Source organism: Gorilla gorilla, chromosome 9 (genome assembly GCF_029281585.2).
Source record: "Gorilla gorilla gorilla isolate KB3781 chromosome 9, NHGRI_mGorGor1-v2.1_pri, whole genome shotgun sequence".
Lineage (NCBI taxonomy): Eukaryota > Metazoa > Chordata > Mammalia > Primates > Hominidae > Gorilla > Gorilla gorilla.
The window spans coordinates 73,482,712-73,500,789 of NC_073233.2; the positions used below are offsets into that span (position 1 = coordinate 73,482,712).

Below are 18,078 nucleotides of genomic sequence, written 5' to 3' on the forward strand. Positions count from 1 at the left end.
CCTGGGACCTCACGCCCCGCTGGTGGGAGGGAGGGGTGGCAGAGGCCGAGGGGAGTGAAGTCGCGGCACCTCGGGCCTTCCCGGAGGCCAGGCATGAGACTCCGCGGCGGTGAAGTTTGATTGGGGTTCCAGGGACCCGTATTCCCCGCTCAATCTATGAAGACCGCAGGCTCTCCCCACAGCACTAGCGGTCTTTACAGTTATCTGTGGAAGGTTTCTTCTTAGGAAACCGGGGACCCACACCGCTGGGACTGAGAACCAAACCCAGTTGTCAAGCCCACCGGAAGAAGCCAGCACGTTCGGAGACAGTGGGTACTCAGCCCCCTACACGCGCACACGACACCCCACAACCTCCTGAAAAGAGGCGAAGCCGCACACCGAGGTGTGCGGACGAACAGCACATCCCCGCGCCCTGCTGCAGCCATTTGCCTCTTGGAGATGCAGCCCAGATGGCAGTCTTGGCACTCAGACATCCCGTTAAACCAAGTAGCAGTCACGCACCCGGCTCCTGTCCATTTACACACCTTGCAGAGCAGCGGGAAGGGGCAAACTGACCTGTTGCCCCAGGGCAGCTGACACCTGCAGAGGCTCATTACCATGCAGGGCCGGTGGGTAGGCGATAAGGGCTCTAATCTAGGGGTTCACAGCTGCTAACGCTCCAGGCAGGCTTTCCTGGGGAGGGAGAGTAAACACACACAAAAATGACACGTTTTCCCCATCCATTATAGCGCATCCCATTTAATAAGGAGGCATGGCAAAATCAGCCAGGCTTTTTGCTAAGTGCCTTCTGAGGTTCATCCTCTCAGGGATTCCCTAAAAGGCGGAACTACAATTATCCTCATTTAATAGACGTTGAAACTGAGGCTCAGAGTGTTAGCGCTTTGCCCAAGGTCACACTTGGTGGGAAGTCAGTTATGATTCTCCAGCTACTTGTCGGGGTTTGGGATTATCTTCCCACTTGACAGCAGAGTCAGGTTCTGAGGTTGGGCCACCGAGGTTACTGACGCCTTCCTGCTCTGGTTAAGACGTGGGTGGCTGCACCTTGGAGTTGAGGAGAGCTGGTCCTCGTCCACATTCACAGTATGACTCTGAGCAAGTCCCTTCCCCTTTCTGGGTCTCAGTTTTCCCAGCCGGTGAAAGGGGGCCAGCAGTACGTACCTCCCAGGGCTGCGGGCAGGAAGGGAGGCGGCCCAGGCAGCGCTCTCTAGGGTGGCACCAAGTTGCTGGTTGCCCTCTCTCCACGCAGCCTCTGCGCGCACCGAGCGGGCACTGCGGTCGGGCGACACCCCTTCCACGCCCCCCTCCCCCGCCCCCGCTCCCGCTCCCGCTCCCGGGTCGCGGCGCGAGGCCCCGGAAGCCGGGTCGCCCCGCCCCCGCGCTCCTGCCCCGGCCCCCGCCCCGCGCCGGAGCCCCGCCCGCCTTCCGACGGGGGTGCGGCTCCAGGAAACGGCGCGCTCCCAGCTCCGCGCTCGGCCACCCGACGCGCCCCAGGCGACCCCGCAGACTCAGCCAGACCACCCGGCGGGCCCCAGCGGCGGCAGCGGAGAGCGCGGTCCCGGGTCGGAGCCTGGGACACCTCCGCACGGACGGGGCGGGCGGCGCGGACAGGCCATGGGGACCCGGGCCGGGCCAGCGGTGGCGGGCCAGCGGGAGCCCCGGGCCTGAGAAGTGGGCGGCGGGGCGGCGGGGGCCATGACCTCGGTGTGGAAGCGCCTGCAGCGCGTGGGCAAGCGGGCGGCCAAGTTCCAGTTCGTGGCCTGTTACCACGAGCTGGTGTTGGAGTGCACCAAGAAATGGTGAGTGGGAGGGAGGCCGGGGGGCTCCCCCGAACTTGCTGGGACCTCATCCGGCCCTTTGAGGCTGAGAGGACTCTGCCCCCCAGCCCAATGACCAAATGGGCCCCCACCCCAGCTTGGGCCCTGGTTCCGTTCCCAGGCTCGGAGATTCAGAAGTGCCCTTGCAATTTGTGGGACCCCTGGAGTTGGGGGCGTGGGCAGCTTTCCCTGCGCGGGGGTCAGGACTTTCAGGCCTGAGGTTCTGCCTGTGTCCACTCCTTCGTCAGCTGCGGTCAGGGCTGGGGGAGGGAGGCCGCATGTCTTGTGCCAGAAAGGTGGTTCAGAGTGGCATTGGAAAAGGGATCAAGTTTTGAGGTCTGCAGGTGGCTAGGGCTGGGGCAGGAGCCTCCCTGACCTTACTTAGTCCAGTTAAGAACAGAGATGTTGCCCCCTCCTCCCCTGCCATCTTGTTGAGCCAGAAGAACCCCTCCAACTCCCGCCTCTTCAGCCAGAGTGCTGGGAGGCTGGAAACATCTCCACAATGTCCTTAAAAGGGGAAACTGAGTGCTGGGAGGATTGAGGAGGGAGGCGGGGAGCAGCTTAAAGGGGCCTGAGGACCTAGGAGGTTGTGGGTCCGGGAGGAGAGGGTTGTGGAGGGCAAGGTGGCAGGGTGAGGGGTGATTCACTAGAGGGTGCAGGCCCCAGCCTGGACTACCAACAGGCTCAGGGGCATCTCGTTCACATGCCGCCACCCATAGCTGCCCAGGCCCCTGCGTCACACCCTAAATATATGGGCTTGCTGGTGTCAGCTTCCCTTGGCTGGATTAGGGCACAGCTGTGGGGGCCTCACCCGCCAGGCGGGGCTAAATTTAGGCTCCCCAGGGGAAGGGCTGGGGCAGGAAGGGACCATGGGGTCCAGGGGGAGGGGAGTAAGCAGGAGGCTGGGGTCCCTTGGGCAGCTGCCATATCCTTGGCCTTGCCCACACTGGGCCTGCTAGAGGGCCATTCATGTCTTTCAGCAGAGCCCGGGAGAGCTTGGGGGCTGGCACTTGAACTCTGGCCTCTGGCTCCTGCTCCAGCATCCTGCGGGAGGCCAGGGAAACACTGGGCACAGCAGGCTGAGGGTGCCGGCAGTGTCAACGCAGCTGAGTCACAGGCGGCTGTGGGTAGGGCCTCCTGGGCTGCTTAGCCTGGAGCCCAGGCCGGGAAGCTGCCCCTGCCCAGGTTGCAGCTTCCCAGGAGGGCGTGCCCAGCCTGAGTCAGGCTGCCCAGCCAAGCCCTGCCCTCCCTAGGCACCCCCTGTCCGCTTCCCCTTTCTGGGAAGGCCCCTTAGTTACCCTTGCTCTGCCATCGCCGGCAATTTGGGCTTGGGGAAGGGAACTTGGCTCTGGGCTGGAGGGCTCTAGGCTCAACCGTGTAAACTTGTTTGGCTCCAGACCTCTGTGGGCCTCAGCATCCTCAGGGTTAACAGAGAGTCACTTATCCTGGCTTGGCCTCAGACGAACAGTGAGCTGGGCAAACCCCAGCATCACGAGAGGGTGCAGGCATGGGGCTGGGTACAGGCAAGGCCAGTTCGCATGCTGCCCTCAGCCGGATCGTCCCCTCAAGCATCACCCCTCCTGGGCAGCAGTTGAACATCTAACCCCAAGGGGCCCTCTGCCCCCAGGCCCAGCCATGAGTCCGCTCAGTGCCTGGGAATGGGCCCTGCGCAGCCATCTCTGTCCTCTGGCTTTGCCTCTGCCTCTCCTCCATGTCTGACCTGGCATATGCTGTTCAGCTTAGATGTCACCCCCTGGAAGTCTTTTCTGATTGCCCTCCAGGCTCCACTGTTATCATCTTGCTGAAAGCTGATCGTCCTTGGGACCCCTGCGCCCAGCAAAGGGCTGGACATGGTGGGCGAGGGATGGCGGTGTTGGTTAATGACAGGCTGACCCTCTGCTGCTTCTCCGGCCTCACCCCCAACTCTCTGCCCCTCTCTCTGATGTCACCCTCCAGCCGCAGACCCTTGGACTTGCCATTCCCTCTTTCTCCAGATCCTCACACAGCCCATCCCCCTGCCACTCATCTCTGCCCAGACACCCAACCTCAAGGAGACCCCCAAGGGGTTCCCTCACATCACCCTGGAGTTCGCTTGTTAATTTATTTTCCTTCTTGACTGGTAGTCTGCCCCCACCTCCATTGCCCTCACCGGAAAGGTCTTGTCTCTCTTTTGCCCTCCTCTGTCCCCAAAACTGGGCTGGGTTTATGGTGGGCGCTCCACAAACATCTTTGTGCGAAGGGACTTCTTTTATCCCTCGTCTTTGTCTCTCCCTGTGTCGGAGTCTGCGTGTGTGCACGATGCTCACATGCGCATCTGTGTCTGGCATCTCTTGCCGGGTTCTTGTGTTTCTGTGTATCTTGGTCTCTGTATGTGCCTGTCCCTTTCTCTCTTGCTGTCTTTCCTCATAGTCCCTGCCTGCCCACACTGTCTGGGCCTTTGCCCTTCTGCTCTGGCCCCACCCTACCTTAGCAGCTCCACCCTGCACCCTGTGGCCCCAGATAAGGGGCTGCCCAGGCCCTCTCCTGGAGGAGGGGGAGGTGGGCAGAAGGAAGACCCTGAGGGAGCTGGGGGAGGACGAAGAGGAGATGGGGAGGCAGGTGAGCCTGACCAAGCAGCCTGCTCCCTTTCTCCCTCCCCTTCCCCCTCCCCCAGGCAGCCAGATAAGCTGGTGGTGGTATGGACCCGTCGGAACCGACGCATCTGCTCCAAGGTGGGGAAGGATGGCAACTGGGGATCCAGATTAGGGATGGGGGCCAGTGGGAGGCTGATGGGGGCTGATGGGGGAGTGGAGTGAGGTTCAAGCACAGATCAGAATCCACAAAGGGGAGGGGAAGATGGTGTCAAGGTTGGTGATAGGGGGTGCAGGTGGGAGGGAAGAGTTAAGATTGGGGAAGGACTCAGATTGTCCCTTGTAGGCCCACAGCTGGCAGCCGGGCATCCAGAACCCATACCGGGGCACCGTGGTGTGGATGGTACCTGAGAATGTGGACATCTCTGTGACCCTCTACAGGGTGAGTCTCTAGCCCTCCAGCATGGATGGCAATTGCAACACAGGTCTCCTGGTAGGTTGTTCATCCAGATAGAAGAGGATGCGGGGGGTGAGGCCAAGAATTAGGGGGGCCTGCTCAGCATCACTGGCCCAGGAGGTCTCCTTGGAGGAGGCAGCATTTACCCAACACATGCAGCATGAGAGGCAGCTGGGACCAGAACCTGGGGTGCATCCCAGGAGGAGGTAGCAACCACCGCGTGCACCTGTAATCCCAGCTACTCGGGAGGCTGAGGCACGAGAATTGCTTGAACCTGGGAGGCAGAGGTTGCAGTGAGCCAAGATCGCACCCCTGCACTCCAGCCTCGACGACAGAGCAAGACTCTGTCTCAAAAAAAAAAAAAAAGCCACCACTACCAAGCACCTCCTGAGCCAGACAGGCTCTGCTCCCTTTGCTGCTGCCCCAGCAGCCCTGTACTCACCAGCACCCTTCTTCCCAGGACCCCCACGTGGACCAGTATGAGGCCAAAGAGTGGACATTTATTATTGAAAATGTGAGTGTCTGGAGTGGGCTCAGGTCTGGAATCTTGGAGACCCTGGGACAGCACTGATGCCCCTTCTCCTGGTCTCTCCCCTGGCCCACAGGAGTCTAAGGGGCAGCGGAAGGTGCTGGCCACGGCCGAGGTGGACCTGGCCCGCCATGCAGGGCCTGTGCCTGTCCAAGTCCCACTGAGGCTGCGGCTGAAGCCGAAGTCAGTGAAGGTGGTGCAGGCTGAGCTGAGCCTCACTCTTTCTGGGGTGCTGCTGCGGGAGGGCCGTGCCACGTGAGTGCCTACCTGCCCTCCTTGATCCTGGCCTGTGACCTCTGACCCCACCCTCACCTTTAACCTCTGCCTCCCAGGGACGATGACATGCAGAGTCTTGCAAGCCTCATGAGTGTGAAGCCTAGTGATGTGGGCAACTTGGATGACTTTGCTGAGAGTGATGAAGACGAGGCTCATGGCCCAGGAGCCCCAGAGGCCCGGGCTCGAGTCCCCCAGCCAGGTGGGCTCACAGCCTGCTGCGGATCGAGACTGCCAAGACCTGGGGAAGGAGGGTTGCCCAGGCCACCAGCCACTTGCTGTGCCTGCCCTGTGATGGGAACTCATTACTGCCCAGGCAGTCCCAACCAACCCAGCAGCCTCAATCGTCCCAACCTGGCTGCTGGTCCCACAATAGCCTTGGTGTTCAGCTGAGTCCTGGAGAATGGGTTCCCAATGTCTCGCTGGGCTCCTGGGTCCTCTCCTCATCCCTTTGTGGTGCTTGCCAGGCCCGTACCTGACCCAGGACAGCTGGGTCAGAAGCCCGGCTCCTGATCCCTCACCACCAGCCCTCCTGGGCCAGCTGGGGCTTCCTCATCCCTCCCTGCTGCTTGTCCAGGCTTTTTCTCTGTCCACTGTTGAGGTTCTCTCTTTCTCTCCACATCTGTGGGCCTGTCTCTTCTCGAAGGCCGGGGCGGTGCCCTGAGGCCAGGGCGTTTCCCGGGTAGGACCTGCACTGTAGTTGGGGGAGGGGGTCAGGCCTGCGGGGCCCTGCCCTGGGCTGACTCTGCCCTTCTCCCCTCTCCTACCACTCCCAGATCCCTCTCGAGAGCTGAAGACGCTTTGTGAGGAGGAGGAGGAAGGCCAAGGACGACCCCAGCAGGCAGGTGAGACCCAGGCTGGGGTTGGGGGTGGAGACTGGACCCCAGGTCACTGGGCCCAGGCCACAGTGTCCCCCTCTTTATTCTCAGTTGCCAGCCCTTCTAATGCTGAGGATACCAGCCCAGCCCCTGTGAGTGCTCCTGCACCCCCGGCCAGAACCTCCCGAGGCCAGGGGTCAGAACGAGCTAATGAAGCTGGGGGCCAGGTAGGCCCTGAGGCCCCAAGGCCCCCGGAAACCTCACCAGAGATGAGGTGAGCTTTGGAACCAGCCCCACCCCCCATTGCCCCCTGATAGGAGCTGCAGTTCTCACCCCCACCAACCTGCCTCCAGGGCCCCAACAGTCTGAAGGGTGGCGGATGGTGCTGAGAGTTGGGGCCAAAGCAGCCCCCCAACTCCCCCTCCTGCTCTCTTCTCAGGTCTTCAAGGCAGCCAGGCCAGGACACGGCCCCCACTCCAGCCCCTCGGCTCCGGAAAGGCTCTGATGCCCTCCGGCCCCCAGTGCCCCAGGGGGAAGATGAGGTCCCCAAAGCCTCAGGGGCTCCTCCAGCAGGATTGGGCTCTGCTAGGGAGACCCAGGCCCAGGCATGCCCTCAGGAAGGGACAGAAGCCCATGGAGCTAGGCTGGGCCCGAGCATTGAGGATAAAGGTTCTGGAGACCCTTTTGGAAGGCAGAGACTCAAGGCTGAAGAGATGGACACTGAGGACAGGCCAGAGGCCAGTGGGGTGGACACTGAGCCCAGGTCAGGAGGCAGAGAGGCAAACACTAAGAGGTCAGGAGTCAGAACTGGGGAGGCTGAAGAGAGTTCAGCAGTTTGTCAAGTGGATGCTGAGCAGAGGTCAAAGGTGAGACATGTGGACACTAAGGGACCAGAGGCGACAGGGGTGATGCCTGAGGCAAGATGCAGGGGGACCCCTGAGGCTCCTCCAAGGGGCTCTCAGGGGAGGCTGGGAGTCAGGACCAGGGATGAGGCTCCCGCAGGCCTGAGCCTGCCCCCAGTGGAGCCTGCAGGGCACTCTGGGCAACTTGGTGACCTCGAGGGGGCCAGGGCTGCTGCAGGCCAGGAGAGAGAGGGTGCAGAAGTGAGGGGCGGAGCCCCTGGTATTGAGGGGACAGGCCTGGAGCAGGGCCCCTCTGTTGGAGCAATAAGCACCAGGCCCCAGGTGAGCAGCTGGCAGGGGGCCCTGTTATCAACTGCCCAGGGGGCAATATCCAGGGGTCTGGGAGGCTGGGAGGCAGAAGCTGGGGGTTCAGGGGTCCTGGAAACAGAGACTGAGGTGGTAGGGTTGGAGGTGCTGGGAACCCAGGAGAAAGAAGTTGAGGGGTCAGGGTTCCCAGAGACTAGGACACTAGAAATTGAGATATTGGGGACCTTGGAGAAAGCGGCAGCAAGATCAAGGGTCCTGGAGTCAGAGGTTGCTGGGACAGCACAGTGTGAGGGACTGGAGACCCAGGAAACAGAGGTGGGGGTCATAGAGACCCCAGGGACAGAGACTGAGGTACTGGGGACCCAGAAAACAGAAGCTGGGGGTTCAGGAGTTTTGCAGACAAGAACTAAGATAGCAGAGACTGAGGTACTGGTGACCCAGGAGATATCTGGGGATTTAGGGCCACTGAAGATAGAAGATACAATACAGTCTGAGATGCTGGGGACCCAGGAGACAGAGGTGGAAGCTTCTAGGGTACCAGAGTCAGAGGCTGAGGGGACAGAGGCTAAAATATTAGGGACCCAGGAGATAACAGCTAGGGATTCAGCGGTCCCAGAGATAGAAGCAGAGATAGCAGAGTCTGACATATTGGTAGCCCAGGAGATAGAGGTGGGACTTTTGGGGGTTCCGGGAATAGAGACTGGGGCAGCAGAAGGTGCGATATTGGGGACCCAAGAGATAGCATCTAGGGATTCAGGGGTCCCAGGGTTAGAAGCTGATACAACAGGGATCCAGGTGAAAGAGGTTGGGGGTTCAGAGGTTCCAGAGATAGAGACTGGGACAGCAGAAACTGAGATATTGGGGACCCAAGAGATAGCATCTAGGAGTTCAGGGGTCCCAGGGCTAGAATCTGAGGTAGCTGGGGCTCAGGAGACAGAGGTGGGGGGTTCAGGGATCTCAGGGCCCGAGGCTGGAATGGCAGAGGCCCGAGTACTGATGACCCGAAAGACAGAAATTATAGTTCCAGAGGCTGAGAAGGAAGAGGCTCAGACTTCGGGGGTCCAGGAAGCAGAGACTAGAGTTGGGAGTGCTCTCAAATATGAGGCTTTAAGGGCCCCAGTCACTCAGCCAAGAGTTTTAGGATCCCAGGAAGCAAAAGCAGAGATTTCAGGAGTACAAGCGTCAGAGACTCAAGTTCTGAGAGTCCAGGAGGCAGAGGCTGGGGTTTGGGGGATGTCAGAGGGCAAATCTGGGGCTTGGGGGGCCCAGGAAGCAGAGATGAAGGTTTTAGAGTCTCCAGAGAACAAATCTGGTACTTTTAAGGCCCAGGAAGCGGAGGCTGGGGTCTTGGGAAATGAGAAGGGGAAAGAAGCTGAGGGAAGCCTCACAGAGGCCAGCCTGCCTGAAGCACAGGTGGCCAGTGGGGCAGGGGCTGGGGCGCCCAGGGCCTCTTCCCCAGAGAAGGCTGAAGAGGACAGGAGGCTGCCGGGCAGCCAGGTAGGGATGGGGGCCGCCGAGGGCCCAGTCTGCTGCTTCCCACTAACCTGGGGCTGAGCGAACGGCGGCTCTGCATGGACCCACCTGGTGGAATGGGATCGGGTGGGGTGGGGGGCTCAGCTTGAAGGAGCCCCCTCATCCCCTCCTCTCTCAGGATGCCCTGGCTCTCTTACCCCATCTTCCCTGGGCCGCATGGAGCTGGATACCTCTAAGCTGATTTTCTGGGCTGACTTTGAGGTGTGGCTGCTGGTGACCTCTGATCTTGTCTGGGGGCCACTGACCTTTTAGGTGACCTTGGCAGATAACCCTGGATCTGGAAACCCTTTTACCTGGCCCCAAGGCTCTATCCAGTGGTCTCTGGTGACCCCTGCAAGCTCAGAGATGGGGCTGTTGTGTGCCAGGCATGAGCTTCTCCAAGAGGCAGAGGGCACAGATCCCATTTATACATTCCCTAAGCCCACCCCTGTGTCCCCAGGCACCCCCTGCCCTGGTCAGCTCCAGCCAGTCCCTGCTGGAGTGGTGCCAGGAAGTCACCGCTGGCTACCGTGGCGTCCGCATCACCAACTTCACCACATCCTGGCGCAACGGCTTGGCCTTCTGTGCCATCCTGCACCGATTCTACCCAGCCAAGATGTGAGCTGCCAGAGGGGTGGGAACGAATGGGGGAGCCATCAGGGAGGGCAGTGTGGACCCAGCCTCTGACCAGCACACTCTCTGCAGTGACTATGCCTCGCTAGACCCACTCAACATCAAGCAGAACAACAAGCAGGTGAGATGGGGTGGGGGGCTGCCTGGAGGGAAGGAGGGTCTGGAGAGCCAGGATTTCAGTGTCAGATTTGGAGAAAGTGGACTGCCGGGCCCAGCAGTGGCTTCTGGAAGTTCTGCCACTTTTTACCCCTTTGGCCATTAAATTGTTTGTTTTCCTTATTTTCGTTTGTTTGTTTTAAAGCGTTTTTCCTCCCTTAGATGGTTTTTCAAAAACCACCCTTTGGTAACGGGGTGGACGGTGTGCCGTTGCTAAGCAACGCGAGGGCCGGCCCTGTTGCTGGATTTCCCTCGCTAGGAGGGGGCGGTGTTGCTAGGCAAAACCCGGGGTGCCAATCCCGGGGACCCCCTCCGTGGGGCGGCACCGCAGCGTTGCCGGGTGGCGCGGGCCACCGCCGCCGCTGACCCCGAGTGCACCCTTCCCCTAGGCCTTCGATGGCTTCGCGGCTCTGGGCGTGTCGCGGCTGCTGGAGCCCGCGGACATGGTGCTACTGTCGGTGCCCGACAAGCTCATCGTCATGACGTACCTGTGCCAGATCCGCGCCTTCTGCACCGGGCAGGAGCTGCAGCTGGTACAGCTGGAGGGCGGCGGCGGCACCGGCACGTACCGCGTGGGCAGCGCCCAGCCCAGCCCGCCCGACGACCTGGACGCCGGAGGCCTGGCGCAGCGGCTGCGCGGTCACGGGGCCGAGGGGCCCCAGGAGCCCAAGGAGGCCGCAGACCGCGCGGACGGGGCGGCCCCGGGGGTGGCCTCCAGGAACGCGGACGCGGGCCGCGCCTCCAAGGACGGCGGGGCCGAGGCCCCCCGAGAGTCGCGACCCGCGGAGGTCCCGGCCGAGGGGCTGGTGAACGGGGCGGGGGCGCCGGGCGGCGGCGGCGTGAGGCTGCGACGCCCCTCGGTCAACGGGGAGCCCGGGCCGGTGCCCCCGCCCCGCGCGCACGGCTCCTTCTCCCACGTGCGCGACGCCGACCTGCTCAAGAAGAGGCGCTCGCGGCTGCGGAACAGCAGCTCGTTCTCGGTGGACGATCCGGACGCGGGAGCCGCGGGAGCTGCGGCTGCAGTGAGTGTCAAGGCTCCTTCTTTCTTCCCCCGCCACAGCGCGGGGTCCCGGGAAGATGGGCAGAGAACGGGCGAGCCCCCAGGGGCCCCAAGGACAGAGCTGGCGCGAGGGTGACGGTTTCAGAGTGGCGGGGCTCGGCTGGACCCAGGAGGGGCTATCTGATCAGAGGGACCCTGGTGCTGTGGAAGAGTCATCTGGTGTGGTAGTGAGCTCCCCGTTAGGGGACGCATTTGAGCCAAGGGCCACCAGGCAGGGTCCCCAGCTTTGCCGCCAGCCTGGGATAAGTGCTTAGGGTTTTTAGTGCTTGGCACTTGGTGTGGGGAATCACAGGCTGCAGAAGTTCCCGGAGCATCCACGTTCCTGGCACTCTGCCCAGTGCTTGGTAGGCTGGAAGGTGGGTTTGGGCATTTCTTTCCCTGCAGGTGGCTCATCGTTAACCAGCAGCCACCCTGCCCCATGAGCTGGGTGCAGACTATCTGTACTCAAGGGGGATTCTCCAGGGCCTCCCAGCCCCAGGACTCTGGCGTACATCTTTAACCCCAGATGCTGGAGACCAGTCTCCTCTTTTCTTACAATGGAAGGTTGGAGATGTGAGATCGTGAGGGCCCGTGTCCCTGCTGTCATCCCCTATGGGTTGTAGGTCATCTCCTAGAGTGTTGTGTCACTGTGTTGAAGGGGACATGGTCCCAGAAAGAGCAGGGATTTGCTCAGTGACCCACAGCTGCTGGAGTCCAGGACACAGGCTTTCGAGCTGGAGTCCCAGCACTGCCCCATCCTGCCTGTCAACCAAGGGGCAGCTCTGCCAGGCTGTCCAGCTGGACCTTCAGCTGTCCAGGAATGACCTGTGCATTTGAAGGAAAGGAGTGAATTCATTGGGAAAGCCTTTCTGGAAGAAGCCACCATTTGAGCTAGGTTGATAAGATGGCCAGGTTTTTCCCAGGTGAAAAATGAATGGGGTTCTCAAATGGTGGGAACTGCATTAGCAAAAATGTGGCAGCAGGAAAGTTCAGGCCTCGTTTAGGGAACTGCCAGCCATCTCCTGGAAGGTCCATAAGTGGCAGTGAGGCCAGGCTGAGAGCAGGAGTCCTGGGTGTAGGGTCAGAGGCACAAGCATTGAGCCTGTGAGTGAGAGACAGAGGGCATGGGTGACACCCACCTGTAGGAGATGTGATACGCAGGAGTCAAGAGGACAAGGCCAGCTTTGGCCCATCTGTTGGCCTCATTAATGTGTGTCAGTGGCTCTTTAAATCTTAAAGGGGAGGTGCCAGCCTATGCCCGTCTGGGCCCAAGTTCCAGCATCTGGTCTTTCCAAGTCAGGCCTTCCCCCAGCTCTTGTCTCACAGGAGATATCTGACCCATGGGGCTGGAGGGGACTCCTCATTGGCCACCCCCATCCCTCATGCCCATTGTGTGCAGTGGGAGGTGGTCTGGCCTGGCCCCGCCCTTGGGAGCTCCCAAAGTCTTGGTCTTCCTGGAGGAGGGGCCAGGCATGAGGGTATTGAAAGAGGAATTTGAGGTCGGGCACCGTGGCTCATACCTGTAATCCCAGCACTTTGGGAGGCAGAGGTGGGCGGATCACGAGGTCAGGAGATCAAGACCATCCTGGCCAACATGGTGAAACCCCGTCTCTAATAAAATACAAAAAATTAGCCGGGCATGGTGGTACAGGCCTGTAGTCCCAGCTACTCAGGAGGCTGAGGCAGGGGAATTGTTTGAATCCTGGAGGCGGAGGTCTCAGTGAGCTAAGATTGTGCCACTGCACTCCAGCCTGGCGACAGAGCAAGACTCCGTCTCAAAAAAAAAAAAAAAAGAGGAATTTGAGTTAGACATGAGGAAGCACTGGAATTCCCACGAGGCCTGGCATGCGGAAGCTCCGCTGCTGCTGAGGCTGGATTTCTCCACTCTCCTGCCTCTGCCTGTCCCATCAGCTCAGCACTCTTTATGTGCCTGGCCTGCCCATGGACTCTTAGAGTGTGTATGAAAGTATTTTGCAAGGTGGCATTGAGGCCCCCTGCAAGTTGCTGTCAAAAAAGGGGAGATGTGTATTTCCCTAGATTCCTTTCTAGAAGCCCTGCAGCTCCCAGGTCACACAGGGCTGGGCTTTCTCCCATTTTACATACAAGGACACAAACAGAGGCCCCATGGGTGTGACTGGCCCCGAGGCACACAGCAAGTTGGTGGCCAAGCTTGGGAACAAACTGCTGGGTTAGACAACCCTGGGCCCTAGACCAGACCGTTTAGGAGCCTCATCTCTGACCCTCAGTTTCCTCATCTGTAAAGTGGGGAGGGTCATGGTCCCTGCCTCACAGGGCTGTTGGGAGGATTCAGTGAGTCAATGCACATAAAGTGCTTTAAGTGCCCGGCACAGAAACACTTGGTAGATATTAGCTGCTGTTATTAGTCAGTGTACCCTGACTGTATTTTCTGGGCCCAGCTCTGTGTAAGGGGGAGACATGGGAAACCAGCAGCTGTGACGGGGTGAGTGGGGGTTCGAGCTGTGATGGGGGAGGCCATGGGAGCAGCATCTGCCCAGCCTGGGGATCAGAGGAGGCTTCTGGAGACATGGAAGTCAGGGAGGGAGGCGGGAAGAGTGTGGGGGCCCCAGCAGGGGGGGTCTCTGGAGGAAGTAGGGCTGGGCTGGGTTGTGGAGGTCACGTTGGTACCAGGAAGCCCAAGATGGAGGCTGACTCCAGGCTGCGAAAGCTATTTTGGGAACTGAAAGTCGGCCACTGTGGCCAGGGGGCGGTGTCTAGGCGTGGCTCAGGGTGGTAGGAACATTGAGGCTGGGGCCGCCTGCGGCTTTGGCATGAGGCTGGGGGGCTGAGGAGAGATGTGAAACAGTTACACCGGAGGTGAAGGTGTCAGAGAGGCCTCTCAGTTTCAGCTTGAGTCAGCAGGCAGGCCATAGTGGTGGCTGGTGGGAAAGTCACCACTGCCCCAGGCCAGAGAGGATGGCCTCTGAGCCAGGGATGTCCAGGGCTGCCTCTCAGAGAGGTACAGGTGGGAGTGGACACGGGCAGGTCAACCACTGTCCCTGCCCCATGACCCCGACACAGGTCAGATGACCCAGATGTAGGGGGCCAGGGCAGGAGCAGTTGAGGGGCCAGGCTATCAGCTGAGTCGAAAGTTGGGGACCCCCAGGGCTGACAGTCCCAGCAAGTCACTAGGGGCGGGCAGGCACATGGGGTCAGCCCTGCCCTTCTACGCTAAAATTCAAAGATCCAGCCAGCCTGGCTTGTCCTGTGTGTGTGAGCATGCAGCAGCCGCTCCTGGGTGTGGGAACTGAAAAGGCAGCAGGGCACCCCCTTTTGGCCGGGAGGTGGAGGTGCTGGCTCAGGAGGGTCCAGGTCTGGGGAGCCCTGAGGACAGAAGGGGAGGGAGCCTGGTGGGGCCTCTGCAGGAGGCAGGGCTGGGCTGGGTCACACGGATGGGGCCATATGGGGCAGTGCAATGGTCACTGCATGGGGCCCTGGCCATGATGGAGAAGCCAGCACTAGGTGACAGAAGTCAGAGGTGGCCTGAGGGAGTTCCATGGAGGAGGAGTCGAGGCCGGGCGTGGTGGCTCACACCTGTAATCCCAGCACTTTGGGAGGCCAAAGTGGGCAGATCACCTGAGGTCAGGAGTTCGAGACCAGCCTGGCCAAGATGGTGAAACTCCGTCTCTACTAAAAATACAAAAATTAGCTGGGCGTGGTGGCGGGTGGCTACTTGGGAGGCTGAGGCAGGAGAATCACCTGAACCAGGAGGTGGAGGTTGCAGTGAGCCATGATCCTGCCACTGCACTCTAGCCAGGGCGACAGAGCGAGACTCCATCTCAAAAAAAGAGAGTAGGGAGGAAAGGCCTGGGTTGGGCCCTTCACAGACTCTCATCCTGTGAGGCCGGAGCTCAGCCCAGCCCCAGGAGGGGAATTGGGAGGCTCGGAGCCTGGGCGTGGATGAGCCCAGGGCCACAGGGCCAGGAAGGATGAAGGCTGTGGCCTTTGCTTGAGGAGGCATTTCCCTTGGAAGGAGGTGGGCCTGGGGGTTCTGTGCATGCAGGACTAGAGAAGGGGCAGGGGCGGGCAGGAGCTGGGGTCAAGGACCCCTCCTCCCCTCTGTATGAGTGGCTCTGGCTGGCCCCAGGCCCAGGCTGGTGGGAAACCCCTCCCAGCCCTCACTGGCCCCTTCTTCCACAGGAAGGCCAGGCCCCTGACCCCAGCCCTGCCCCGGGCCCACCCACAGCTGCAGCCTCTCAACAGCCCCCTGGTGAGTAGCAGGAGTGGTGACTATCTCAGTTCAGGCTGCTCACAAAGCCTGGACTGGGGACTTCCTGGGGGTGGGTGGTGGTTAGGGGGTGCCTTATCATCATCTCTGTCGGCAGGTGGGAGTTCCCCTTCGGAGGAGCCACCCCCAAGCCCAGGGGAGGAGGCTGGGCTGGTAAGGAGGGCTAAGTGGGAGGAGCTGATGGGTGAGCACCACCTATTCAGGGCCTGGGCTGAGTCCACCCTGTTCTCTGCCTTTTCCACCCCCAGCAACGGTTCCAGGACACAAGTCAGTATGTGTGTGCAGAGCTGCAGGCCCTGGAACAGGAGCAGAGGCAGATAGATGGGCGGGCGGCTGAGGTGGAGACGCAGCTGAGGAGCCTCATGGAGTCAGGTGGGGCATACATCTGGGGATCCCTTCCCCAACACATGCCACTAGGTCTGTCCAGCCCTGCAGCTGTTCCTGACCTTGGGAGGAGCTGGGAGGAGGCACGGCTGGCGTCAGCGTTCTCATTTTACAGCCAGGCATACTGAGGCCCTGAAGTGGCTTCCTTGAGGCACACAGTTCTGGCTTCTGGGATGTCAAAAGGGAGCAAACCCCCTCCCCCAACCCCCACCTGCCCTACCCTGACACCGGGGGCAGGGGGCAGGCCTGGTGACTGTCCCTGTCCAATGCAGGTGCCAACAAGCTGCAGGAGGAGGTGCTGATCCAGGAGTGGTTCACCCTGGTCAACAAGAAGAACGCTCTCATCCGGAGGCAGGACCAGCTGCAGCTGCTGTGAGTGCTGGCCCCGGGCCAGGAGAGCAGAGGGACTCTTAGCTACTTTGGTTAGAGTTCTTCACTACTTTCTTCTTCCTACAGAGATCTTTTTGACAAACGATTCCTCTTCCATCTTACTGTTTTTGTCTTAAACAAATTGCTGTTTAAAGTGTAAAACTGGCCAGGCACGGTGTCTCATGCCTGTAATCCCAGCACTTGGGGAGGCCGAGGCAGGCAGATCACCTGAGGTCAGGAGTTCAAGACCAGCCAACATGGTGAAACCCCATCTCTACTAAAAATACAAAAATTAGCCAAGTATGGTGGCACGCGCCTGTAATCCCAGCAATTTGGAAGGCTGAGGCAGGAGAATCGCTTGAACCTGGGAGGCAGAGGTCGCAGTGAGCCGAGATCAGACCATTACACTCTAGTCTGGGCAACAGAGCGAGACTCTGTCTCAAAAAATAAAAATTAAAACAAAAATTAAGGATAAAGCTCTTAAATTAGAACTATTTTTACTAATAAGAAAACCGGCTGGGCGCGGTGGCTCACGCCTGTAATCCCAGCACTTTGGGAGGCCGAGGCGGGCAGATCACAAGGTCAGGAGATTGAGACCATCTGGCTAACACAGTGAAACCCCGTCTCTACTAAAAATACAAAACATTAGCCAGGCGTGGTGGCGGGCGCCTGTAGTTCCAGCTTCTGGGAAGGCTGAGGCAGGAGAATCGCTTGAACCCTCCCGGGGTTCAGAGATTGCAGTGAGCTGAGATCGTGCCACTGCACTCCAGCCTTTACAGTAAGGAAAACAGAAGCCCAGAGAGATCTGATCTGGTTCCCATGTGGGGTCCGAAGCCACTCTGCGGCCATTGCCTTTGTCATCCTGCCGGGTGGAGACAGCTTTGCCTCCCTTTTGCGTTTGGGATCATTTTTCAGAATAACTGTAGCCAGTGCTTCCTGTTTATGAGTACTGTTCATCCAAATAATCCTTCGGGGGTCCTTCTGGGGGGTGTGTGGGAGGAGCAACACAAACACCCAGCAATTGGAGAAAACAGAAGAAAAGAGATAATGTGGTCTGGAGACTAGAGGATAGCTCTGCGGTCAGCCCTGCCCTCGGGAACTGCTGGGGAGGTGGGATGGGGTCAGGGAGTGGCCAGAGCCCGGGGCACTCTCTCCCTACGCCCCTTTTCCTGACCTGCCACCCCGCCCCCCGCCCCCCCCCTCCCCCCGCCACCTTCCAGCATCGAGGAGCAGGACTTGGAGCGAAGGTTCGAGCTGCTGAGCCGCGAGCTGCGGGCCATGCTGGCCATCGAAGGTGGGACATGGGCTCAGGGGCCGGGAGGCAAGACAGAGCCAGGGTGGAGGCGGCACAGCGCTGGGCCCGCGCCTCCTGACGCTTAACCGCTTCGACCCTCAGACTGGCAGAAAACGTCCGCTCAGCAGCACCGAGAGCAGCTCCTACTGGAGGAGCTGGTGTCGCTGGTGAACCAGCGCGATGAGCTAGTCCGGGACCTGGACCACAAGGAGCGGATGTGAGTGGCGCTGGGCGGCGCTGGGAGTTGGGAGGGTCCGGGACATGCTCCCGCAGAGGGCTGGGTGTGGACCCCGCCCAACGGAGCGCTTACTCGAACCCGTTCCCCCCAGCGCCCTGGAGGAGGACGAGCGCCTGGAGCGCGGCCTGGAACAGCGGCGCCGCAAGCTGAGCCGGCAGTTGAGCCGGCGGGAGCGCTGCGTGCTGAGCTGAGGCCGCCGGCCCGGGTGGCCCATAACTTCTCGCGCCCCCGGCGTCCGCCGCCGCCCCGGGCCTGCGCTGCGGAGGACCCGGCCGTCCCGGAGGCCGCGCGCGTGTCCGCTAGGGGCCGCCGGCGCCCTTCCCGGTACGGGGCAGGGCGGATCCCCGACCCCACGGGCGGGGCGGCCGCCGTATTTATTCGTCACCGAGGGTGTGTGCGCGCTCGCGGCGGGTGCGGGGTCCTCCCCGACGGCACGGCCGGGCCGGCGGCCTCGGGGAGAGGGATGCCTGGGCACTACCGCCCCGCGCCGGCTTGCCCTCCTGTTCTCCAGAGCAATAAAGTTGGACGAGACTACCCCAGCGCCGGCCTTTTCTCCGCTCCACCTGGGCTCTCAACA

General features: G+C 60.7%; 1 protein-coding gene across 4 annotated transcripts; it reads left to right on the forward strand.

Annotated features, from left to right (window-relative positions):
* Positions 1 to 1,406: 1,406 nt before the first annotated feature.
* Positions 1,407 to 18,035, forward strand: EHBP1L1 (EH domain binding protein 1 like 1). Of its 4 annotated transcripts, XM_031016455.3 has the most exons (20): positions 1,413 to 1,796; positions 4,468 to 4,525; positions 4,731 to 4,826; positions 5,302 to 5,355; positions 5,447 to 5,625; positions 5,703 to 5,845; positions 6,420 to 6,488; positions 6,573 to 6,735; positions 6,901 to 7,327; positions 8,954 to 9,127; positions 9,603 to 9,760; positions 9,848 to 9,896; positions 10,321 to 10,953; positions 15,129 to 15,198; positions 15,314 to 15,369; positions 15,465 to 15,588; positions 15,873 to 15,972; positions 17,190 to 17,263; positions 17,366 to 17,480; positions 17,593 to 18,035. In XM_031016455.3, the coding sequence occupies exons 1-20, from the start codon at positions 1,693 to 1,695 to the stop codon at positions 17,690 to 17,692; spliced, it is 2,946 nt and encodes a 981-aa protein (XP_030872315.1). In that variant the 5' UTR covers positions 1,413 to 1,692; the 3' UTR covers positions 17,693 to 18,035. The 4 variants fall into 4 exon arrangements, with proteins under 4 accessions (XP_030872314.1, XP_030872315.1, XP_030872316.1 ...); XM_031016454.3 differs by having other exon boundaries at positions 1,407 to 1,796; positions 6,901 to 9,127; XM_031016456.3 differs by lacking the exon at positions 8,954 to 9,127 and having other exon boundaries at positions 1,414 to 1,796.
* Positions 18,036 to 18,078: the final 43 nt, after the last annotated feature.